Consider the following 26,314-nt stretch of genomic DNA (forward strand, 5'->3'; position numbering starts at 1 on the left):
TTCCTAATAGACAAATAACACTGCAAGAAAGAGCAGGAGGAGGTCACCTGGCTGGAAGTGTACTGGAAAGGTCAGAATCCACATACATCTCAACTCAAAGCCCAAGCAGACAAGTTTTTGTGAAGACTTGCATTAAAGAGAACATTTTCTTGTCCACAGAGAAACACTCAAACTTCACTGTGGGTAACATGTTTGTACTGGTTGGTCTTACTCCTGCAGATCACATTCACGCTTCAGAACCACAGTCCATCTTTATCAAGCACACTGTTGCAAGAGAGCTCCTAAGAGCACTTCTTCCTACCTTCTAATATCACATCATTGTTTGCATCCCCCTTTTCACCCTTTGCTCCTCTTGCACCTTTTCCTCCTGGCATACCATCCTTGCCAGGTAAACCCATTTCTCCGGGTTCTCCTTTCTGCCCTTGATCACCTTTTGGTCCTGGCACACCTAGAAATAAAAAGTGATTCAGTACCAAGAGCACTGTTCCAGTATTAAGCATCAATCAATAAACTTTTAAATGCAAGTACATTATTACTCTAGTTGGTTTTTTCACCTGTACTTAACTGGGTAGCCGTAATATGTCTGATTCCAAAACAACACCGTAACCTACTATGAAGAGAAAGTTGGTACAATCTGTTTAGTGCTAATAATACATTATTTACCTAGTGATCTCTGAAGTTTGAGCATGAAATATACAGACCTGGGCCTCGTTAACACTGGCTAGAAAATTTCTGGGTAAGAAAGAATAGTAAGGGAAGATGTGAAGTACTGTCTTTATCTCACATTTGTAAGGCACTGAAGAACAGCATTTTCATGGTTCTAGGCTTTTTCTTAAAGCAATTACTAAACATTACCACACAAACTGCACTTCTAACATTTTCCAGTGTCCCAACAGAGAACAGGAACATCTTCCTGGTAACATTTTCACATGGCTACTATAACCCTCCCTCTACACTTGGTGAAAGTATCAGTCCAGATACTTTTGCACTTGATTGCTTGGTTTTTTGATTGATTAGGAAGGTATTCGTTCCTTTGTCCTGTGTGATTTAGTTGTGCAATAAGAAAAACAATGGTGTGTTTGCATAACTGACACAACTTCTGTGGCAATTTCTATTTTCTTGCTTTAGAAGAGTTGCACAAGCACAACAGTACAGTTGCACAAGTTGTACAAGTACAGTACAGTACAAGTACAGTTGTACAAGTAGAAATGCACGTGTTCTTGCAGCCATAGGTTTCAACTGAATTACATTTGTTAATACTTGAGAATAAAATGCATAGTTTTCTACTCAGGATTTTACTATTTAAATTGATTTTGTGAAATCTGAAACAATTACAGTTCTGGGGAGAAATGTGAAGTGTGCCTTTGGCACAATTGCCACTGACTGAATACTGGTTCTCACTTCCATTTCCAATTTTAAACATTTACTGGGGCTACTGCAGTGACAGATCATGCTGTATCTCAAGATATAGTAGGCAATTGTTCCACTTGTACCTGGCAGCAAATCACACAGCTATGTGCAAAAGCCAGAATAATAGATGGGCCACTATAAATACCAACCTGCTAATGTCAGCCTGTTCACTCATGGACATACCCTTCCCTCTTCTCTGCCCCTCTCAAATTTACCATTCTGATGCCCTTTTGTTTCCATTATCTTTCTACCATGCACAACCCAATTGCTTTTTCATTCTGCCTTGAAGGCACCAATTATCCATCAGTGCTTGTACATTGCTGCTGTGCATCAGACAAGTCAGTGGATAAACCAATTGCTTCCACTTTAAAACTTCACAGTAGTTTACAGGCTTTGCCTGAAGTAACTGCCTGAGCTACTGTACAGTGATCTGTTGAACCTAGCTTGCCAGGTCTAATTCTGTTCTCTAATAGCCTGTCCCATTTCCTCATGATGAGCTGGACTGCTAAGAAACAACAGCACTTCTGCTGTTGATTCTCTCTGTTTTTAGCAGAAACATATTGTGGTGAAAACTTTTAAAGTTGGGCTAAACAGCTTCATCAACCACCATAAAAAAATCCCTTGTGGGCTAAACACATTACAAAGTGTACCCAAAACTGAAAAATAAGAGCTTCCAGCCTAAATAAACAATATAGAAAAGAGGCAAAATATGCAAATATACAGCTCCTGCCATAGTTATTATGAATCTGGAATTAAAACTGTGATAATATGTAACAGATTCCACCCACAAACTCTGGCTTTCCTTTTTTAAGACACCTAAAGTCTAAGGGCCATTATGTTGGCAGGTGAGTGAACAGAAATATTCTTCCAAGAACAGTATTTACTAGCAAGTTCAGAATACTGAGATCCAACAGCTTTAATCTGCAATATTGTATCATCTTCCTTACTGTGAATAAGATCTGAAGTAATCTACCAAAGCTTGGTGTAAGACCATGAATCTATATAATTCTGTAACATGCAGCTTCTTTGTAAACCCTGAAACCCTTTTCCCTGTACACAGGTCTAAAAGCAACTACATCTGAAATAACGGTAAGAAAGGATTTCTTTTTTAAACCACCACCAAAAAAAAAGAAAAAAAATACCTATTTTTCCTCTTTTTCCACTTATTCCTGGTTCTCCCTTTTGTCCTGGTATACCTGGGAGTCCATCTGATCCATTGTACCCAGGTCGTCCATCAAGTCCAGGAGGCCCTGAACAAACCAAACGGCATAAATGATAAATGCTCGCGCTGTTAAATGCAATTTATCCTTAATTCTGCTATAGTTACATAAAGTAAGTTTATATATATTTAATACAGATGACATATAAAATCCTCTATTTGGCCATTATGTTCTTCATGCCAACAGAGTATCCTCCTACAACAAACAAACAAAAAACCCCCACCACACCACCAAACCAAACCAATACAAACAGGAAAACACCCACCCACAACAAACAACAAAAAGCTATGAAACCAAACTTAACATAAGATGCTTTTTTGCCCTGGCCTGTACATAAGAAAACTGAATGAAATTAATACTGCCCACAATCTGCATTAAGGCCAGCACAGATCAGCCTTTTGGAGTCCACTTCAATGACAAGCACTGTGGAACCCATTTATTTCTGAATTTGGCAGTGAGTGTAGCACCTTCCACAAGCCACATAAAATTTAATGTTGCTCATGGTATCTGCTGGACTAATCTAACACAAGAACAACATTTACCTACTTGTCCAGGATACTGCAGTGCCAAACCATGACTGCTTGATTGAGAAGACATCACTGCCTCTCGCTGCTATTTGAACCCCAACAAACAAAATGTGCCTGATGATTTTCTGATATAGAGAATTATTCTAAGCAGACCCACAGCTAAAGCAGCACAGAAAGAAGGCAAGTAACCATTCACATAGCCTAGCAACCCATGAGGGAGAACAGAAAGAATTAAATAAGCAAGGGGGGAAAGTTATGGGAGTGATGGGAGGGTGGAATCATTAACCAACTTGTTTTTAAGTGATGCTTTTAGTGTTATAATATCAATTTACCCGGGTTGCTGGGGGTTTATATGCATACATTCATGTCTTCAGCTAAATGCTACTTAAACATTCTTAATTTCACCTGGTTTTGATCAAATAAGTTTTGGCGAATGTGAAACTATTGCATTCCCTCCACTAGAAAAGTATAATGTCTAAAACCTCCCCCCCTGCTCAGAAGGGGCATGAATTGACCTAAATACGGTAATTATAAAGGCAGGAAAGGCAGGCAGTCATTCAACCCTCTCACTCTAATTAGCAAAGCAGACTGTGCCATAAAAGATACACTTCTACATTTTGAGGTTTTGTACCAGCAACTGTTTCTATTATGCAAAATGAAGTGCAATTGTACCAAGCACCTCACCTGGGGGACCTGGGGGGCCTGCAACAAGAACAAGAAAGAAGAAATGATGAGTTTAAGCTAGTAAGAAACAAAAAACAATTCCAAACTGTATTTATCAGGATTAAATCAGAACAGTAAAAGTGGAGGAAACCCCCCCCCCAGATTTCAAAATGAACACCTATGGGTTTAGCTGCTTTGTATTATAAATAATTATTTAAACATTAGCAGAAACTCACTCATTGAAAGAGTATCCTTAAAAGCAATTACACAGACACATTCATATTGCTTTTTGCAAATTTCTATTGATAAAGGTTTGGTAAACAACCACCTCTACAATGTACTCTCACTTTCACGGCTTAGGTGGATGGATGCAAGGCATTTAACGATCATCACATCTCCTATATATAAGTGCTCTCTGCAATCCTACTGCAGAAGAAGAATAGGTTTAACAATACTGATGAATGTCATAATTAAAAGTCCTGTTGAAAATACACATTAAAAATACATGCTATATTTCTCATGTGTTGTATTTCATTGCAGTTCAGGATTCAAACTATTTAAATAGGGGGAAAAAAATGAAAAGTCTTGTCATTATCATTGACTACATCTAAATCACAATCAGGCTTTTCACACGTATTCCTCCTCCAGTCTGGAACTCAAGCTTTCCACAGGCCCTGTCTGGTGTATTAGAAACTGGCCTTGGCTCAGTTATTCAGCAACATGCCATGCAATAAAATCTGTCTCATTCTCTCTGGCTTAGTTCAGGTATAGGGCCTCAATGAGCAGAAAGCACAGCAGGCAACAGTAAACCAAGAATAAACCAAAAATATTTCTGTAATAAGATCTATTACCAATACATATTCAAAAAAAAAAAAAAAAAAGCCACGAAAACCAAACAGGAAAAGCAGGTTAGGAGAATACAAAGAAAGGTGGCAGTTGCAATTAAAGAACCAAATTAGTTCTGTGAGCATTTTCATCTAGCCAACAAAGTAGTCTTGTTTCAACATAACTCTACAACAGAAAATAACAGTAATTACTAGATTTCCCTAACGATGACAATTTTCAGCATTAATTAGAAAGCATTATGAGTAAAGTGAAAACTATTTTATAATACCGTTACAGCAATTATCTCTTTTAATCAGTACAGGCAGTAACGTCAGTTAACATCTTTCTGCCAATTTTCCAGTAAATGACCATTTTTTCCACACTACAATGTTACACCCATCAGTGCGTTCAATTACTTCCTTATCTCAGAAACTGAGGATCTTTATTATCCTTGTATAAGCATAATGTAAACAAGAAAGGTACTTGAAAAAGCAGCAATTGTCACAAAGGCTTACAGCAGAGAAAACCAGTAACAAAGTTTAATGGTGTCAAGAGAGCAAAAATGTGCAGAAGGCACCAAGCAGCATGAATTCAGAAGTCTGTAGCCCAAAGAAACAAACTTCTAAGGTGTCTATGGCTCAGCTTCAGTTGCAGTCAGAACTGATGTGCATTTTCAGAAGCAGTATTTAGCATCTGTGTTTACTACGGTAATAGTGCCACAACACTCATTTATGTTGAAATCAGTTCAGCCACATGGACCCGACAGCCATTTGAAAACACAAACCATGCAGTAAGTGAAGCATTTTCTTAAACACATAAAAAGTGGCTTATTTCTAATCTTCACATTTTCAAAACAGAACACAACTCAGTCTGTTACAGAATTCAAAGCAGGACCATAGCCCTTAAAATGGCTACATCCTGACATTCTTTTAATCAAATCACATAGAAACTTCTCAGATAATCTCTTCTCCTAGCTATCAGACATTCCAGTTCCTCACTGATAACATGTGAAACCCAATGTCCTGTTACCATGGTCCAATGCAAAGCAGGGGTAGGCAAACATGTTACCCATCTAAGCCTCATTACTCCACAGCAGTTAAACAATGGAAGTGAGTTTCTACATCCTGTAGGTTCATCCCATGTAGACTTGAAGTGTGGGGATGTACACAAAAATACCAAGACTAAACCTCAGCTAGTATTTTAAACACCCAAGTCTATAAGATTTTCTGGGAACAAAATAGCTCCAACTAACATCAACTGAGTTCCTTAGATTCCAACATTTATATTAAGTTGGCATAGGTAAAACCCAAAGTAGCACCTATTATCTTTTTTAAACAAGTAGCATAACTGATATATACACTCTCAGTAAATAGCACAGCTCTTTGACACAGTCACCGACCTCAAGCTCTTTGAAGACACTGTAATTCTTTATTCCTGAAGATAACATAGGTGCAGTGCTTAAGGCAATAAACGTACCTGTTAAGCATATCCCTTTTGTGCTGTTACATAAATCCACCATCACTCGGACCTAAAATTGCAAAGAAAGTGAAGCTGAAGACAATGCATGCCATAGAAGTATCTGTTTTACTTTGCCTACAGAAATAATTCCAAAACAAAGATAAAACTGTCCACTCTGTGTTTGTAAGAATAAACTACCTTAACCCTGTGACTCCATCCATCTCTTCAGGCAGCGATTCTCGTAGGAATCCGTTTAATATACATCATTTTAAATCTTACTGAAGGCAAGAAGAAAATATTTGGCAGACTACTCCATACATCATCTAGGCATTAAAGTCCATACTTTATTGTAAAAGCTGCATGGTTGTCCATGCATTGACTCTATCACTAGAAGGTATTAAAGCCAAAATCAGCCAATAAAGGTTACATTCAATTTTATTTTAAATTCATATCAAATGACGAATACTTGTCCAACATAACATATCCAGTGAGAAATATGAATGAAGGGATTTCTTATCTTGGAATAACCAAGATCTACTGATTTGGAATGGAGTTTCGTCCATTCAAAACACTCCATTCCAGCAATAACTGACTTTATAAAAACCAAGCTGAAAAATATATTCATACAGATGCTTTTAATTTAGAATAGACTAAAGTTTATCAATTAAAAAGTCATCTTTACAAAACACGTGGGTTTTGGCTGGGAAAGCATTCATTTTACATGTCCTGCTTGCTAAGAGTGAGAGTCACTACCATAGAATGTTTTGCAGCTCATCAAAACACCAAGCAGAAATGAGGATATTATGAACCCAAGCACTGGAAGTGCCTCAGCTCTTCATGGGCAATTCTAATGTTTATAGTCAGAAATTAAAAAGATCATTATTTCAGAGCTGTGCAATATATGATAATTTAGGAACTATTTACCCACTGTTGCTCATTTATTCATCCTTATAAAACTACTCTATTTACAAATAATGGAATGCACCAGTCCCAAAAGAGAACAAACAAATGCAAGTCAATCTGAAAGGCAGATTGATGTTGAATCCTAGCAATGTTATTTGCTGCTGTTAATCTTTACTTTTAAAACTAGTGCATCATCAGCTTCAAGCAACAAATGTAACAGACTCAAATAAAGGACAACTATTTTGAGGCAAGTACTCTTTTGCTGCAAAATCAAATGAAGGATTTTAACTCAGATACATGTGGAGAATTCACTGGATTCTAGACTGTACTGAAACAGCTCTTGTATTTACAAATTTTAGACTCAATTTAATTTAGCTGAGAAGAGCTAACTGGTTTTGAACATCAGAATTTGTTTGTTCTCTTTCCCCTCCCACCCTTCCAAAACACCTGGCTTTCACCATGTAACTTGTAAAATGCACATTGTCCACATGTGCTCTAATGCAAACTGCATTTTAATCTAAATGGTTTTGTTGAGGTTGCTGAAGTGATTGCAACTTGCTTTGGGGCCCTCCAATTATCCCAGCAGTGCAATGCCAATTTTACCAATCAGTGCAATTCAGGTGGCAATTAAAAAACATGGCACTCGAACTGTCTTAGCTTACAGCAGAACCTCCTGATTAGCTATGGAAGATGAATACAGCAGTCATTCAATCAGCCAGCACCACCACGAAGAAAAGCTACAGATAAAAGTATATTATTTACATAATAAAAGCTTAGTTTTGTCACTGCGAAAGAGTGAAAAAAACGAAATAAGACAACCAAAGTTATGAAGCAACAACTCTGATAACTAGATAGCCATAAGACATCACCTCTTGCACTGTTTTAAATCTCACTGTCAAACTTATTACTCTCAAGTTTATTGGGCTGTTACCCTCTTAGCAGCCTTTCTAAAGCACCAGATTTGCCAACTTCCTACTTTTATTCTCTTACAAAGTAAATATATTTATAAATACATAAACAAAAGGCCCAGAACCAAATAAACTATACTCATGTTATTAAAGATAAAATATGACTTTTGATACCTAAAGCTATTTCAAATAGTCTTGAGCAGTGGCCACAACAGACCTCCCCAGACCAGCAGCTGTGTAGGGTACTGATACCTACAGCACCAACCTGCAGAAACCTGTGCCCTTGCTACAGGAGAGACCCTGCTCAGGGGAAACCTCCACTCAGGGCCTACATTCAAGAGAGGCTTGAATATCGTTCTAAGGCCTGCCACTGTAGTAAACATCATCTCACCAACTGCAAGTAACTTTATCTCACACTACAAGTGAGACAAAGCAGCATTCAAGTCTTCATATTACATTAGTAGGAGTTAGGCACAAAATGGATAAATGAAAGAGTGGGAGGGGGTGCTTGAAATTTTTTCTGAGGACTTTTCCCCTTGATCAAGTGTGTCTGCACACAGATACACACCGAGCAACAGCCAGAATGAAAAATATTCGATGGAAACTCTGTGAGAGCAAAAGAGGCACAAAAACTCCCCAACCAGCTCCCTACAGAATACACATTTATACTGAGCACATCACACATAGCAGTAGTCACAGGGGTGATTTAAAAGGAGATGCTGCACAAGTGAAGAGTCTTGCCACATGCTGATAAAATATACACCGTGTCACTTGGTGCTATTTGAAGAGGATGATAAAAAGTCATTCAATCCACACATGCTACCTAATGACAGCAGAGCAGCATATTCAACTGCCACTGTCAAGATTATCTAGACGTCCAACAGCCATTAACGATTTAAGCCCCAGCACCTAACAGAGAGCATCGGCAGCGTTCAGTCCCTGTCAGGATCTGAACCTTTTCTCTAATAATCTTATTTGTGGATTCCTTAGACTCAAAGCAGCAGTTCACGTCAGCTGGAACAAAATGAGCTGTAGCTGCCAAACACAAAGATGGTTTCATAAGAGAAACAGGAAGAAGCTTTGACTAAATGTTTTGATGAAAAGCTTAGCTACAGCACATGAAAATATTTCACTGGGTCATCACATTTTTTAATGTTATCTGATCCAAAAAAAATCTAAAGAAAACACACTGTTGTCTTCCAGGTTTGGGGCTTTTTTTATGTTTCTAGAAAGTCATTTCAGTTTTCAAACTTGGAAGAGCCCTGCTCAGTAACAGTAACTTGAGAATTATGGTTCCAAAAAACAATGATGAACATTCCACTTTGACCTGAAATAATTACTTATCCTAAACTCCCACAACTGTATTATCAAAATGCTATGCTATGATCACCTGTACTCTACAATCTCATTAGCTTGAATATTAATGGAGATGCCATCACTGCAAAACCATCATCACAATGGTTCATTAACAAAAATGCCAGTGGAACAATACTGAAAAGGTATTTGCTGTAAGTGATGTTTCAAACCAGTAATACTAGTGACAGCAGTAGGAGCTGGAGTTAGCCTCTCCTGCTCTTTTGTGGGCCAAGGCCTTTAGTCCTCACTGGGACAGAATTTCCAGTAAGTTGACCATAACAGTAATACTTTTCCTGTACTTCTGACTCAGAACTTGAAAGCTTTTAAATCTATTCAGACTTTTTAAACTATATGACCTGTGTACCTTCTCAACTACATAACCGAGTTAACACCAAGCAAGGATAATCTTTTCACTGAAGTGCAAAAAACTATGCAATTTTGCTAGAGGAAGGACATAAAGTTCTCTACTGACCTATCGAGTACTACTTTTAAATTTAATATCTACTCAAAGGGTTCTATCACCTTCAGACACATGTGCTGGTAAAGTGATGTCAAGTACCTCACCTTGAGATACTTAACAGCAGGAAACACATGGGTGTTCTGCTAGTGGTGCAGAGACTTAAAGATCCAAAACCAGAAGGCTGACCCTATTACAATTATATTTTTGAAGCTTCATTAAACCCATGCTTCTAACAAATAACTTCACTCTGTTTATCTATGTAACTATCAGTTTAGAAGTTTCATCATACCCGGTAACCTAGATGGCACATCAACTCTAAGGCCTCATCATTTACAGGTAACAGGTGCTGCTCCTTAGGCACCACACTCTGAAAGCATCAGGTGGGTATTTTTGCACAACGTTAACTCAGCAGCAGCAAGAGCGGCCCAGACCTGGCAATGTCAGCATCGCCCATCCAACGGAACCATGGGGCCGGAGCTGGGACAAGCCTCAGCTCCACCATGCCCCAGTCCCGCAGCCCCTTGGGGCTAGAGGCGGGGACCAAGGGCCAACGCCGCCGCTGCCGGCCCCCTTCCCGCCCCAGCCCCGGCGGGACGTGCGCTCCGCCGTACCGGCACCATGGAGTAGGTCATCATCATCAGCATCTCGTCGTTCTCGGCCCGCACGTGTCCGCGGGCGCGCTCTCCGCGGTGGCTCCGCTTGCTGCGGGCGGGCGCCGCACCGGAGTCCAGCAGATCCCGCAGGGAGCCGTTGCCCTCCGGGGGCCGCGCTGCCTCCAGCTCCCGCAGCGCCGCTCCCAGCTCCCGCCACTGCGCCAGCAGGAACAGCGTCCCCGCGGCGCTCAGCGCCGACAGCAGCCCCACGGCCGCCAGCGCGCACCGCAGCGCCCGCCCGCCCGCCGCAGCCGCCGCCATCGCCGCGGGGTGCCGCGGAACGGCTGCCGCCGGCGGGGAGGGATTTATGTCCCCCGGGGCCCGTGGGCCGCTGGCTGGGCGGAGGGGAGTGGCGGGGGGCCGGGAGCCGCCGGAGCGGAGCGGACAGGGAGAACAGGCGAGGCAGGGGCCGGGGGCGAGGGGCGGCAGCGTAGAGCACAGGGACCGCGGCCCGGCGCCTGCTCCCCGCTTCCGCACCTGGACCACGCACCTCGGGGCAGGTTCCCACCGCCCAGCAAAGTCGGGCTGGACGTGACGGGGAAACTGCCCCGAGTCGACCGTTTCCGGAGGGGAACGCCTGGGAGAGCCTTCAGCTGGCTGCCGGTAGGCACGGGGTAGTTTTAAACGGCGCAGATTGCACATGACTTTCTGCAGGTACCACGATTCTCGTTAACTCCATTCCCCAAAGCTATGGTACAAAAGTAAAAATCCCTCCTTCATACATGCACTGTCATTCTGAGGCTCATACAATCACAGTTTAAAATCATACGCCGTTCACTAATAGCACTTTACCTGTTGCTTCAGATGGTCATGCACTGACTTTTCCCAAATTACTCTTGCAGACCTTCTGTGACATGGGCTGTCTTTAATATTTTGCTCCCAATTAATTCATAGTAAAGACAAGAAAATGAGCTATGCAGAATTTCACTATTGTGAACAGCAGAATTTGCATATGAAGACTTCATGAAGAGTATGGAAGTTACTGAACTCAGAAACGTTATTTTAGGTGCGGGCATTTTACTTTCAAAGACAAAGAAGTGTGCTTTCTGACACTGTTACTATTTCAAATCTATCTCAAGACATTCACAGCTTCTGAACGCCAGGGTTCCTACAGGAGAGGGTTCTTGATCCTAACTTTATCAAAGTGACAGTCCTCTGCAGATCTCTGCAGCTCATCCGGTACATTTTGTCTCCATTCTACCTATGCCATGGACCTGTATTTCATGTTCATCCCACAGTGCACTGAAGGGTGAACCAACAGGTCAAATCACATTGGAATTGAATACGTATGGTTCTGCTGATGTAGGTCAAACACAGAAGAGAAGCCAAGATGGGAAAACAAATCCATCATATTAAAGTTCTCATCTCTGAAATAACAACTTACTGCAAAAAGCAGTGGTGTCCTCAAGCATCACATTGGAGACACTTTCCTTCTGAAACTGTCATGATGGGTTTGGGTAGAGCAGAGTGAAAGCAGAGAGGACAAACATCATTCCATCTCATCCCACAGTGACAGACGAGAAATGCAAATCATCTTACGTTCAAAGGTACAAGGCTCACCACCACAGAATCAGAGAAAGCAGATTTTTCTGCTCAACTTCTGCCATATCTTGGAAAGTTTTTTAGCTTCTTTTTTTGCACCATTTAAAATTTAATTAAAAAACCAACCCAAACCAAAACAAATATTGACAGAACTACAACCTCATTACCTAAATATATTCCCACTACTGGCCTCCAGTGAAATGTTCACCAAAACCAGTCTCACTGAAGCTTAAACTACTGCTTGCTTGAGCAATTCACCATATATTGCAGATAATGCATTTTATGTAAGACTACTAACATCAGACAGAGGTACATATTCTGCAGGATGAACAGTCTTAGAATGGGTTCCACCAGTAAAATATTGACATCCTAAGGAATAACAACAAAACAAAAAATGCAAAAACCTCATGAAAAATTGTTTCTGAGGCCTTGGCAGACTATTCTGAAGCTATCACAAAGTTCTACTCATATGTAAATAAGTCTTTGTGATGCCAATGAAGAGAACGGGACTAATTGTTTACTCTGTGCCATGGTTTAACAGTCAGCAACTAGGTACCATGCAGCCACTCATCACAGTTTATATACCGAGCACTATGCCCTGTGGTATGAAATACCCCACCTAGTTGGAATCAGCTGGCCATGCTGCCTCCCCGCTTCTTGTTCAAAGCATAGGAAACCGACAAGTCCTTGATGAGGGTAAGCACTGCTTAGTAACAACCAAAATATCCACGTTTTATCAACAGTATTCTCATAGTAAATCCAAAACACAGCACTGTACCAGCTACTAAGAAGAAAATTAACTTTATCCCAGAGAAAACATGGACATTGAACTCCTAAGCAAGTACATATTTGAGTTTTGCTTATACTATTAGTCTTGGGGGGGGGGGAAGAAAAAAAGAGCTATGACCTTGCACAGAAATTCCCAGAAGATACATCTTAGTTTATAATTTCATAGATACGATAAAACTAGTAAGTATTACCATAACAGCAAACAAAGGCGTTCTTTCTGAGAACATGAATAGAACTGCACTCTCGAGACCAGATAGCATAACAAACAGCAATTTTTCATGTTTATTGTTCATTTCAGAGCATAATGATTGAGTTAAAAGAGTGTAATAATCACAAGCTACCATCTAGAGAATAATAGAAGCAATAGAACGTTCTTATTTGCCCATCTGTCTAATCTTGCAGGGCTTTCTTTGCATTACAATCAAAAATAATTTGAATATTGTTCATTTAAAAGAATGGGCCATTGGATCACTATGAAAATCCTACCTAAGGCTGCAGAACCTGCTCAGTTGGCAGAGTTAGCAGGATACTTACCTAGGCTGTTAGTCGCTCCAGAGCTGCTACCTACACCACAAGTTACATGGCAGTCTGTGCAGTACTGTGATTAGTTTGCTAGGACATGAGGCGTTTCACCTCCATCAAGAAATTGCCCTGTCTTGAAAGTCAGGCATCAGTCAACAGCCAGGTTTTGTGGCAAAGGGGTTCCCAAGCTGAAACAGCTTGGAAAGTCCCGTTAGCTTCTTCAGCGGCAGAAGTAGCTGTCTCACTGGGCTGTGGATGTGCCTTTCCCAGCTTTCTACTGAGTCTCTCCCCACACCATATAACCAGCACTTCCTCCACATGTCTCTATATCATCTCATCCTCTGCTACTGCCCTAGAGTCCTGCGTCTCCTTTAGATCTTTTTTCCCTATATAACATCTGAAATTTTTGTCTGTTCATACATCACTTGTTATCAAGTGCAATGCAGCTTCATGCTTTATGGCTTTATTCCTTCTCCATGATGAAATGGAGACTGGTATCAGCAAAGCAGAATGGAAGCTTGGGAATGCCGATGATAAATTCTGGAAACTTCCACTCCTGTTTCCTTACCCAAAGAAATATGCTTACAGAAGAAATATGCTCAGTAGCAGTCTAAACCAATGTGAGAAAACTTTATCCCATAAACCCATCAGTCTTTATTTTAGGTAGGCAGAATGCCAGCAAGCAGCACTTCAATTCCTTCCTGTCATTTTAGAATTTGTTTTTCTAAAGCATATCCTAACACAAATGTGCATCAAAACTGACGAGCACTGAAGCATGGCCTACAAAGGTGATGTAAATCTGCCCAAGTTATACAGGAACTAGATAGAAACTATCAATATAAATATGCAAACTACAGATATATCATCATGTTTATGCTTTTCACATAGTCACACAGTTAAAATAGTTAGGCGGTAAAACGCAGGTTTACCACAAGACGTTTTTGTATCTCCATCACACTCTATTTATATAATAAAGATTATCACTTGATTATTCTGAGCCTGATAATGTATTCAGATAGGTTACATTTAACTAATGTTTGCATTGATGTCTTACTTTGTAAATATTGTTATTACTGAAATCTCATCTGTTTAGGCAGCTGTTGCAGGGATCAAGCACACTGGAGATTGGCATGTTATTATATATTATATGGCATGTTATTTTCACTTGGATAACTAATGTTAAAGAAGGGCTGACTTGCTGAGGATGACACAGTTAAAGATAGATAAGCAAACTTCTGCTGGTGAGGCCATTTAAAGATTATACAGTTTATAATCTTTATAAATGCTATTACAAAGAAAGTAATCTCTTTTCCTGAACTAGTTAAAGTGAAATAAATGTAGAAAGCTTTCATAACTTCCTGTGATAACTGACAGATTTTATTGAATCCCCTTCTTCTCAGGAAATATGGTACAGGATTAATAGATTGGTTTTGGGATTCCAAATCTACTCTACTCTCCAAGCCTACAAAGTAGATGGGGAAGATCATTCTTTGGACTCTCAAACTGATGAAAGTAATGCTTTTCAGTAAGTTTGGCATACTTTTCCTTGCAATGGCTGATACCGGTAACTGTTGCAACTCTATGTTCAGCATGGATGTACTCAGGAAAGCAAACCACCATGGGATATAAAAGCCCTTTTTCTTCATCTTTGTTACCGCTGCTCCAACCATGTAGTACACTAGCAACAAACCAGCTGCAGAGCTCCTCTACCCAAATCACAACTGCAATTCAATATTGGCACCGAAACCAGCACTGTTTCTATAGCAAAGGCTTAGCTCTGAAATGTTAAAATGCTTAATTTTTGCCATATGCAAAAAAGAAAGGCTTGATTTTGAAATTCATATTAGGTCCTAGACTATTCACATTCGGAAAAAATGGAATATGTAGGTTTGAAATGTCTTTGCATTAACTGTAGGTCATCCACAATAGCAGACTTAACAGTGATTCAGACTACACGAAGCTCCATGATTAACCTCACCCCACAGAATTACTTCAGGCTTGTATCAGTGACAGACACCACAATGCAACCCACTCCATTTCTGTACATACATTCCACACAGATTATATAGCACACTGGATACACAGGCTTGCTTTTCAAGTCGGGGGGGGAGGGGATAGGGGGGTGTGGGTGAAGAACAAAAACCAAGTGAGTATTTTTCAGAATTAGAGGAAGATAAAATGTACAGAAAACAGTACAATTCTGACCATTTTATACCCCAAGGGGTGGGGTTTTCTTGTCATGAAAAGAAGCCTTAGATGCTGCTATAGAATACTCCAGAAAGGTTAATTAATTAAGTTTTATATATTATGAGGATGATCAGGGGACTGGAACACCTCCCGTATGAAGACAGGCAGAGAAAGTTGGGACTGTTCAGCCTGGAGAAGAGAAGGCTGCGTGGAGACCTCATAGCAGCCTTCCAGTATCTGAAGGGGGCCTATAGGGATGCTGGGGATGGACTCTTCATTAGGGACTGTAGTGATAGGACAAGGGGTAATGGGTTAAAACTTAAACAGGGGAAGTCTAGATTGGATATAAGGAGGAAATTCTTTCCTGTTAGGGTGGTGAGGCACTGGAATAGGTTGCCCAGCGAGGCTGTGAATGCTCCATCCCTGGCAGTGTTCGAGACCAGGTTGGACAAAGCCTTGGGTGAGATGGTTTAGTGTGAGGTGTCCCTGCCCATGGCGGGGGGGTTGGAACTAGATGATCTTAAGGTCCTTTCCAACCCTAACTATTCTATGATTAACCTAGGATGAAAGGTAATAATAGAAAGAAAGGTGTGTGGAATTCTTTCTTCACTGCTATACTTTGGCAGGAAGAATTAATAATTAATTTAGTTTCAGCAATGGATGTGCCCTAAACAAACATATATTACCACCAAAACAGCAGCCAATAAAAAAAAGGAAAATTTACAGACTAAACAGTACTGGAATAAGTGAAATTCGTGATAGAAATATTTCGCTAGAGATAGGGTAACATCCTTTTAAACAATACTTTACAAATACAAATTCTGCATGGAAAGAGTTGGAAGTGCTAGGTAATGCTTATCAAATTGCTACCTGAAAAAGCTGAGCTGTACCCCAACCCCTTCAAGTTTGCACTGTGTATTTCATTGGCACAAAGATGTAAAGCTTCTTAAGAAATCAGCAACATATACCCTAAGTATGGTATCCGATTTCTGGAAGTTCCTACTTAATACAGAGATACAAGAAGAAATACATTTATGCAGAGCAAAGGATGTACCAGCTGCTACTTTTTAATATCCAGTCTTAATGATAAATCATAAATTAAGAACCAATGAAAAACAATTTTGCATTAGGTGAGCCACACGGGTGTTTAAAAGTCAAAATAAACCCATAAATATCTGCAAGTAGTGCAGCACAAAGAGTACTATTCAGCGGCATCAACAGAATGTTTCATAGTCTTTGAATAAATGTTCAGTAGTCTTGGAGGAAGATGCCTTAGAGATGCATCATTAGGAGACTGGCAGCTAAAGACTGTTTTCCCAGAAAACTGCTCAGAATTCCTTCAATACATGTGCGTTAGACAAAAAATCAAAGCTGAATCACAGAGAAAGATGACTTAAGGAGTGAAGTCAAACAGAACAATTTAAACACCATGGCTACAACCACCCATTCATAATTTAATCTATGGGAATAAAAGCAACTGATCAAAACACATGACAAATGCTGAGCGGCTCAAGACATGTATCACATCTTTGTAACACCTCTGGAATATGAAAACAATGAATACAAGTGCAAAAATCCACAGACCTTGGAAAATGTTCCTTGCTTTTTGTAAAGGATCCTCCGGTTCAGTAAGGAATCAAAGGAAGAAGAGAACATTCCTCAACCACTACATAACCAAGGCAGGAAGTAAATACCGAATATTCATTATCAAACAAAATATCAAACCTAAATTGTGTATATATTGAAAGTGGCACACAAAACAATAAATATTTTTTGGTAAAGGGTTTCCAACAACAGAGGAAATATTCAGAGTTTTTTATATTATGGGATCTCTCTTACATCACCCACTTTCCAGGATCTGTCCAAAGTGTGGTTGTCTCTGTGGCACAAGGATGCCAGAGTGGAAAAAGAAAAATAGCTGGATATAAAGTAGTGTAGCATTAAGGTTGCCTCTACTTCAGAAATTCCTCTCTCTCTCCACATTACATCAGGTGTAGATTGCATCCATCCCTCTTACAGCTAGTATTGTACACAGTGCAACCTAATATAGAGCTGATTAAAGCAATCTGTATCACTTGGCAATTTTCACTCAAAAAGTCCTGAAAAGAAACATTATTCTAGCTCCTTTCCCCTCAACTTTGTCATTCAATTTATTTATGGTTTTCATTCACAGGGAATTATTTTTTTTAATATGTTAATTTGCTATATCACTATACACACCATAAACGTACATTGTAAGACTAATTTTAAAGCAGAGAGAAATAAATAGCAATATATAAGCTGTTTGACAAATCATACAGAAGAAATTTCATATACTGAATTTACTATTAATAAATTATTAGGTATCTACAACTTTCAGAAAGCTAAAGGCAATAACAGCCACAAAGACAGCTGCAAAAGAAATGCACTCGGATGTGTGATAATTGGAGAAGATAGTAATGTGATCTCAGAACATTCACAAGATAAAGAGAACTGCTAGCTGTTTTAGGCAGATTATTATAAGCACTATGTATCAACTCAAGTAAAAACCTCAGAACATATTCTCTGAGGTCCTGATGGCAAAATACATCGTAATCTTAAAGACAGAGATAACTGAAAGGTAACTGAAAGGCTATATTAGATGGCAGTAAAATCATGCAGTAGAATGACATTAACTATATTAAAGCAATTTAATCTGCCATTTTTATCTTTAAAGTCTACTAATAATCTAGAATTCCATTTTCTTCAGTGAGAAGAGTTATAGCTTCTATAAGTAACCTACCTATTTACACATAATCAGGATAAAAATCACATACAGTGGATTAACTGAAGAGCAACCCTTCATAAATTCATCTGTGACATCTCAGTGCCTCTTACAGACAGGCATGAAAACCAAGTGACCACATAGACTTCTACCCAAGAACAAGGTGAATCACATCCTAGAAATGACTGCTTTTCCTCTACTGTTAACAAAGCAAGTCCAGAAGACAGGTTTAGACAAACATGTCTGACACCAAGGAAAACGAATTGTATCCATAGCAGTATTACTACTCAGGGAAAGGGGGATAGCAAGACAGATCTTATTGAAAACCATCTCCTAAGAGACTGTCTCTATTTCAAAGATTTTAGACACAGCAGAAACAGGAACCAAGCGAAGCAGCAAGGGATGGAGTCTTTATATATAAGATTTTTATTATTAGTTTGACTTTAAATTTAAAGTAAGGTTTTTTTATATAAATTTTCTAGACGCACAATTTGGAGGAAAGGTGCATATATAACTCAATAATAGTATGTATACTTGTAAAACTGTATTTTGAATACTTTGCCTTATTTAGGGGAAAACTGTGGAAGGCACCGAGGCTTTTCCAAAGAGGGGAAGAAGGAGCACATTCCCTCCCTTTCCCCAAACACCCTTATTTAAGAGCTGTGTGTGTCCTAATTAGCAGAGCAGAAAATGTGCAAGTCTCTGCAGATCTCAAAATGGCACATGGCTATGACACAACATTCAAACTGTTCTGGGAATACAGGATGGAGGGGGCACTCTGGCAGAATTCTTAGTTCCTTCACAGGCATTGTAGCTACAGCCCACGTCAACACGCCAGCAATTTGGCACATTCCATGTCTGGGAAGATCCCCCTCAGATTGCACTGTCTGAATTTACATTTCTTGCCTCCATATTAAAAGATGTGAAGATACCACAAAAGGATAAGAAATGGCACAAATCATGACTCAAAGAAAAAAATAAATATAAACAAGCAGACCTTCAAATAAAAGAGCAATTTTATCAGAGTTGTGAAAAGCATGACAGTCTGGATGCTGCAGGACTGCAGTCTCCAAGTGCTTTCTATACTTTTTGCAGGGGCAGAGATCCTCTCATAAGAAAGAGGTTGGGAGTAATAATCAGATGTAACAATATTCTTGATTCTTTAGAGAAACAAGAGATTGTATTGGCAGGTACATTTTATATTACAGACAACAGAATATTTGGGCAACTTTTCTGCTATGCAGTCTTTTTTACTACATGATCTTTTAGCCTTAAGCTAACATTTTTTTGCTGTGTAACCTGTACTATGCTACTCAGTGTTTCCACAAAAGAAGAACCAGACAGCTAAGTATAGCTGCCACTCTTAGTTCAGCATCTCAACAACCAAGACGCAAAACGGATGTATCTAAAATTTACCAAAAAATTACAAACTAAGAATTTAATTACAGAATAAAGGACCTAGCACAGCAACACAATTTATGTTGATTTCTACCTCTGTACTACTATAGTATTTTCTAAGGTAACAGCCAATTAATAGATCATTTGAAATGCTTTAGTGGAGATCACTATGAAGTATGTTTTTTCTCAGGAATGTACTGATAACTTGACTTTTCTTCTACAGTTTTTGTCACTCTGGTATGAAATTGCATGCTATTTCCCCTTTCGTTCTTGCTTGAAAATCAAGATTTGCATCTTTGCGTCAACAGCAACAAATTAACTTAAAGATTTCCCCTCCTCTTTCCTCCAGAAATACACTTTATAATTCCCAGATGTCTTCTTAGTTCCATGCCTTTTATCAAGGAATTTTCCTGAAGAAAGAAAGTAGATCACAAACAAGAAGTGCCCAGTACATTTATTCCTTCTGTTTCCTCTGCTTCCCTAGTTTTGTTTTTATGTGGTTATTCTTGCTCTGTCACTTTGAAAATTGCCCATTGCTCTTGCATAAGTTAGTTTATGCACATACTGCAATTAAACTTTCTTTGGTATGAGCATGCCCCCTGCATTGTTTTATGCTTGTTTTTCCTGTTTGTTTAAACAAACTCTGTTTACAGGATGTGATACTGACTTTTTGTCTTATCAAAGCAGCATTAGCAAAAATACACAAAAAACAGTACTGTCATTGACCTAGGGCCTTGTGTTTGTGTGCTGCTATTTATAAAGAAGGCAATCTGAACTGCCTATTCAGACAGAAAAAATCCTGCAGTTATTTATCTCACTGGCAAGTTTGCCAATTACACCAAGCTGTGTGATTCCGTTTATACACTGGAGGGAAGGAATGCCATCCAGGGGAACCTTGACACACTTCAGAGGTGGGCCAATGCCAGCTTCATGAAGTTCAATAAAGCAACGTCCTACACCTCGGTCCGGGCAGTCCCAGACACAGCTACAGGCTGGGCAGAGAAGAGATTCAGAGCAGCCCTGCGGAGAAGGACTTGGGGGTGCTGGTCGATGAGAAAATGAACATAAGCCAGCTTCAGTGTGCGCTTGCAGCCCAGAAAGCCAACTGTATCCTGGGCTGCATCAAAAGGAGCGTGACCAGCAGGTCGAAGGAAGTGATCTTGCCCCTCTACTTGGCTCTAGTGAGACCTCACCTGGAGTACTGTGTGCAGTTCTGGTGTCCTCAACATAAAAATGACATGGAACTGTTGGAACAAACCCAGAGGAGGGCCATGAGGATGATCAGGGGACTGGAGCACCTCCCGTATGAAGACAGACTTCAGAAAAGACAAAAAAAAAAAAAAATCAAAACAAACAAACAAACAAAAAACCAAACAAATAAATTGACAGTTCCAGAGTGATTCACCACAATACTGCTGCCCAAAGAAGCTGTGAATGCTCCATCCCTTGCAGTGTTCAAGGCCAGGCTGGACAGAGCCTTGTGTGACATGGTTTAGTGTGTGGTGTGCCTGCCAATGGGGCAGATTGGGAGTTGATGACCTTAAAGTCCTTTCAAACCCAAACCATCCCGTGATTCTAATGATGCATTGCAGAGATCAGATGTGGCCTGATTGTGACTTTTTTTTAATACAATTTGGAGGCTGATGAGTGTTTTTATATAGCCAAATGACTACAAAAAGCTGCCTGGTTTGTCCATTTGGATACTAATTTTAAAATTAATGCTCTTACGCCTGAGCAATTATATCTTTCAGAATTAGATCAGCATCTATTACAAGTATGTGGGGAGTCTGCTGGCATGCAGACATTAGGGATTACTGAATATGTCAATTTGTACATGAAGCAATAACCACAATGACTGATTTGATTATCCATTAGAAGAGAACATTCATAATCTAGAACATATCAACCTCATTTGTACTGCTTATCACTCGAGCCTTTGATCAATTATTTTCTTAGTATGTATGGAAGGTCTACTGGACCTGGCATCTTCTGAGCCTGTAATCTGTCTGTAAGAAAAATATGGACCAGGAGATTTGCTCTGGATTACATATACCAGCCATTTCACCTTGAACAGCAAAGCCAGAGGTTTCAGTCATCCAACCACAGCACCCAACTGCAGCAGATAAACTGCCACCTGAGAACATTTACTAACAAGCAAAGTGAATTATCATGGGCAGAGCACCAAACTAACTTGGTCATTATGCTAGCAGCCCCCAAGGAATCTCCTTTAGTTATCTTAAATATTACTGTGGAGTAGCGCTCTGTGTGCTACTTCCAAAAGCTTCATTTAGAATTGCTGATAATTCCGAGTGTTTCAGGTGTTAAAATTGACTGGATTCTACCAAACACTGAGCCTGCAATGGGGATTTTGCACTGCTTCCATTATGCTGCTGTCTTAGACAATCTTCAGCAAACACATCTGTTCAGGTGAAAAGATTTCAGTACTGCATCTTCAATCTGGGTTTAGTTTGTCACAACTAGGTTTTTAGAAAACATACTGCATTTTACTTGAGTACAGAGACTGTAACTGTGAGTAATTTTGTAACAGACAAGTTAATATTTTGTTGCAGAACTAGCTGATAAATGTAATTACAGATGATTCAGAAGCCTTACCTGTGCAGGTGATGGTAAATCCTTCTTTGCATTTCACAGTTTATCAGAAGGGACCCGTATCAAACACACTTACCTCATATAAAGTTTGGGTCACATGAATTTTGGGTCACACCAAATTCTGGGTCACATGATAGATTATTCCCTCAGAGCTCATGAAATCTGAGCTCACAACCAAAAGGCGAATTTGACTGTTCTGGTACATAATCACATGTAACGGTTTTGGCTTTGCCAGCAGCTGCTGCTGCAGTATTGCAATGTTGTATAACATGAAGTTGCAATATTCCCCCAAACACTTACATGAGAGGGTCTAAACATGCAACATGCATTTTTACAAACTGGATTTCAGCTTTTAAAAGGTGGAGCTGAGACAGCAGCTTAGAACAATACATTTCAACACAGAGGCAATTAATTTAAAGGAGTACTTTTACCTGAAATCCTACACTGAATCCTATGTTCGCTGTTCATGGTATTTTTTGCCTCCATAAACCATTTCAAAATATTCTTGAATTTGCCAAAGCAGCACACATGGGGGGAAAAAAGCAGCATTTTATAAGCTGATCAGTCACAAAATACTTTAGAACTTGGGCTGATGTACAGGCAAACTTAGATAACAGTAAAAAAGAGCTTTCTGAGAAACCTCTGAACCCCCTCCCACTTCAGAGCTTATGCACCCAAGGCTGTCTTGACAGAGAAATTGGTACTATTAGTAAAATAACCAACAGCACTTGAAGCAGCAGTTTAGATGATTCAGAACAACTAGAAGTGGTTAGCGGCATTTTCATTTGGTTACTGTGTACCTTCTTTCCAAGCTGTACTTGAGTGTTGTATTGAGCTTTTTAATTCCACTGGAGTACCTTCAGCACTGAGAATTGTTCTGTAAGACCTTTTACAATGCCTACTTTGACCGGTTGGGATTACACACATTAGAGGTTTGGCTATACTGTCAGCAAAAGTTTAACATTCTTATTTGGAACTCCTGGTAGAAATCATCCCTGTTTGTTAAAAAAAAAAAAAAAGAAGCTTAAACATCCCACAATACATCTAAGTGACCATTAGAAAGAATGCTATGTGATACAATAACAGCACAGTGGACTCCTCTTCCCACTTGGATAGAATGGCCAATAACAGAAATCTGCTTTGGAAAATTAAGGGGATACTGAAGCTTTTTTCTTAAAGTGGCACCAATAGACAGCAAGTATATTCAAGCTGCTGAAGTCACCCCACAAAAACATGAAGTCCAGTGGCCTCAGTGGACCCATAGCCTCCTACCATACCTGGAACAATACCAAGGAGTAGGAGTCTGGTGCCAGCACTTGGCCACTACACGGTGATTATCTGGCACAGCAAGAAATTATTCTTTAGTATTTATTCAAGTCTGCAATCCTACCTTTCCCCTTTAGAAACAGGGCAAGAAACTGGAACTGCAGTGCAAAGAAAGCTCAGACAGAGAGATATTCCCAACCTTCTCTACTTTTCTACAGGATAAAGTGGTAGGAGTTAAGGAAGGAAGGAGGTTTGTTCACAAGTCCAACCAGTAGGAATAATTAGAGCAACAAAAACAGTGCTTAACAATTTAAACTTATGAAGATATAAGCAGCAACAGACAGCCCCAGAAGTAAGGAGGTGATCCTGCCCCTTTATTCTGCTCTCCTGAGACCTCACTTGGAGTATTGTGTGCAGTTCTGGTGTCCTCAACATAAAGGACATGGAACTGTTGGAACAAGTCCAGAGGAGGGCCACGAGGATGATCAGGGACTGGAGCACCTCCCATATGAAGATAGGCTGAGAAAGTTGGGGCTGTTCAGCCTGGAGAAGAGAAGGCTGCGTGGTGACCTCATAGCAACCTTCCAGTATCTGAAGGGGGCCTACAGGGATGCTGGGGATGGACTCTTCATTAGGGACTGTAGTGATAAGACAAGGGGTAATGGGTTAAAACTTAAACAGGGGAAGTCTACATTGGATATAAGGAAGAAATTCTTTCCTGTTAGGGTGGTGAGGCACTGGAATAGGTTGCCCAGCGAGGCTGCGAATGCTCCATCCCTGGCAGTGTTCAAGTCCAGGTTGGACGAGGCCTTGGGTAAGATGGTTTAGAGCAAGGTGTCCCTGCCCATAGCAGGGGGATTGGAACTTGATGATCTTAAGGTCCTTTCCAACTCTAACTATTCTATGATTCTATGAAAATGTTAACAATGGAAAAAAATACCTAGCAGCAGTGTGTATTGTCTATTTGGGAACTTTCCTTCAAAGGAAGACAGAAGAACCTGAATCATGTGAACAGGTTGAGAGAAATATACTCAGACTACATATTACAGGAAAAGAGGCAGCAGCCACTGCAGTGGGCCCACATATGTATGTTTAGTTATATTAGTGCAATGCAGAACTGCTAACCACAGATGTTCTCACATACATGCATACCATTTTACAAATGAAAAGAAACTGACTATAAGACACAAAAGTTCTAATAAAAAGTTTTTTCAGCTTTTACATTTTCCATCTCTCAGATGAATTACTTTTAACCTCATGTGCAAAAGAGGGAATTAAACTAGTGGCATGAACTACTCAGGCATCCAAAGAATTACAATGTAAAGTAGATTATACTAACACTAAATCAGTGTGATAAAATCCTGAGTAAATCAGGTTCTTATGCACAATAACAACACATACTTGTATAGGATGCATATTACTTAAAAAAATAAATAAAATGGAGAAAAATAGGGGAAGTGGATTAAAAGTTTAATAGAATATACTTTGCTTCTGTGGCTGCACATTCAAGTAGAGGCTCTGCATCACTTTTACTGCAGTCATTATGTAAGAGAACGCTGCACAAGATTTGCAGAAACAGGAATAAAAAAGTATTTAGATGTCAGAGAAGCCTGTTAACAATCTGAAGACTCATCCTAAACTACTCTGAATAGCCTGCACATTTTATCTTTGCAAGGGAATAGATTGTCTCTCAAAACACCTTTCCCCAGACCCCAAAGTACTTTCCTAATTATCTTATGTCCATGAACAAAGAGAGAAAATCTGAGATAGCCCTCACTAGTTCCACACATCAAGGCCAAAGAAATCTTCACACACACTTCCTTTTCTCACCAGCTGCAATACGAGTTCAGGAGAAGAAGAACAAAAGTAAACAAGTTGAACAGCTAACAAGCTGAAACTGTAGGCACTCAGATACTTCATACAAAGTTAGTTTGAGCTAGCATGTCTGTGACCTGTTCCTGTAATGCTTGATTATAGCTGCTTCTGCCTGTGACAAGAACACACTGCCCCCATCTTCAAAATAAGAAGTACTTCTTGAATTAACAAGTATAGATAGTTTTAAGATCTGAACTTTAGGCAGACTAATAGAAGAAAAATATCCATACTGTTAACTCTTTCCATTTTGACTACTATTAGGAGTTTTTTAATTCTCTTCTACCAACCTAATATAGACAGAATGAGAATAATAATTTGAAGGGAAGTCACCAAGAAAATACAGCTTAATTTTATTACAAGATTTAAATCCTCTGACTAGGCAAGAACAGTGCTGAACAACAGCTATCTAATGCCTGTTTCAAAAGGTAATAGCAACATAACCTTATAATAATCTTTTTTCCTTTTTTTTTTTTTTATGTTTTTGGAGGGCTGACAATTGCCATCTCCTACAGACAAACTAATCCCAAGCAAAGAGCCAGTTTTTCTTTACGGATATTTCTAAAAGACTTATCAATGAATTCCAGTCACTTCACAGAAGGGCTGTTTGATGTTTAAATGTTTTTCAGAATCAAGTCAAAATGCTCTCAAGTACAGTCCAAAATAGTAATCAGCTCATGCAGTAGCAGTTGAGGTAGACAATTCCCAAGCAACAGTAAACATTCTGATATTAATATGCCACAGCGAATTACACAGTTTTTTATCAATATGGATCAGTAAAATATCTATTAACCAAAAATGCAGTGTGATGTGTACAGCAATCCCTATAAGCTACAGGTTTGGGAGGAAAATGGCCCTCAAAAGAAAACCTGAAAGAGTCCACTAGCTCCTATGCAGCTACACACATATCTATCATTCAGAGAAAGAATGTTTGTAATGAAGCACAGAGTACCCAAACACTGAAACCCATTTTTAATAAAAACATATGTACAGAAATTGCTC

The 26,314-nt window shown here is 39.6% G+C and overlaps 1 protein-coding gene across 3 annotated transcripts in view; it reads right to left on the bottom strand.

Moving 5' to 3' along the window:
- Positions 1–26,314, bottom strand: part of GLDN (gliomedin) — a 73,167-nt gene that overhangs the window by 10,124 nt on the left and 36,729 nt on the right. The window contains exons 1-5 of one of the 3 annotated variants that reach the window (XM_061347396.1): positions 10,342–10,614; positions 6,122–6,173; positions 3,842–3,859; positions 2,553–2,660; positions 302–448 (exon numbers count right to left, since the gene is read on the bottom strand). In XM_061347396.1, the coding sequence (XP_061203380.1) occupies positions 302–448; positions 2,553–2,660; positions 3,842–3,859; positions 6,122–6,173; positions 10,342–10,374 (358 nt within the window). In that variant the 5' untranslated portion in view covers positions 10,375–10,614. Of the gene's footprint in view, positions 1–301; positions 449–2,552; positions 2,661–3,841; positions 3,860–6,121; positions 6,174–10,341; positions 10,615–26,314 lie in introns of those variants that run through there. The other 2 variants (XM_061347395.1, XM_061347397.1) reach the window with 2 other exon arrangements.

This window comes from Neopsephotus bourkii, unplaced genomic scaffold (assembly GCF_033783945.1).
Source record: "Neopsephotus bourkii isolate Nb327-2 ecotype Australia unplaced genomic scaffold, CSIRO-AGI_Nbou_v1 NB_318, whole genome shotgun sequence".
NCBI classification, from domain to species: Eukaryota; Metazoa; Chordata; class Aves; order Psittaciformes; family Psittacidae; genus Neopsephotus; species Neopsephotus bourkii.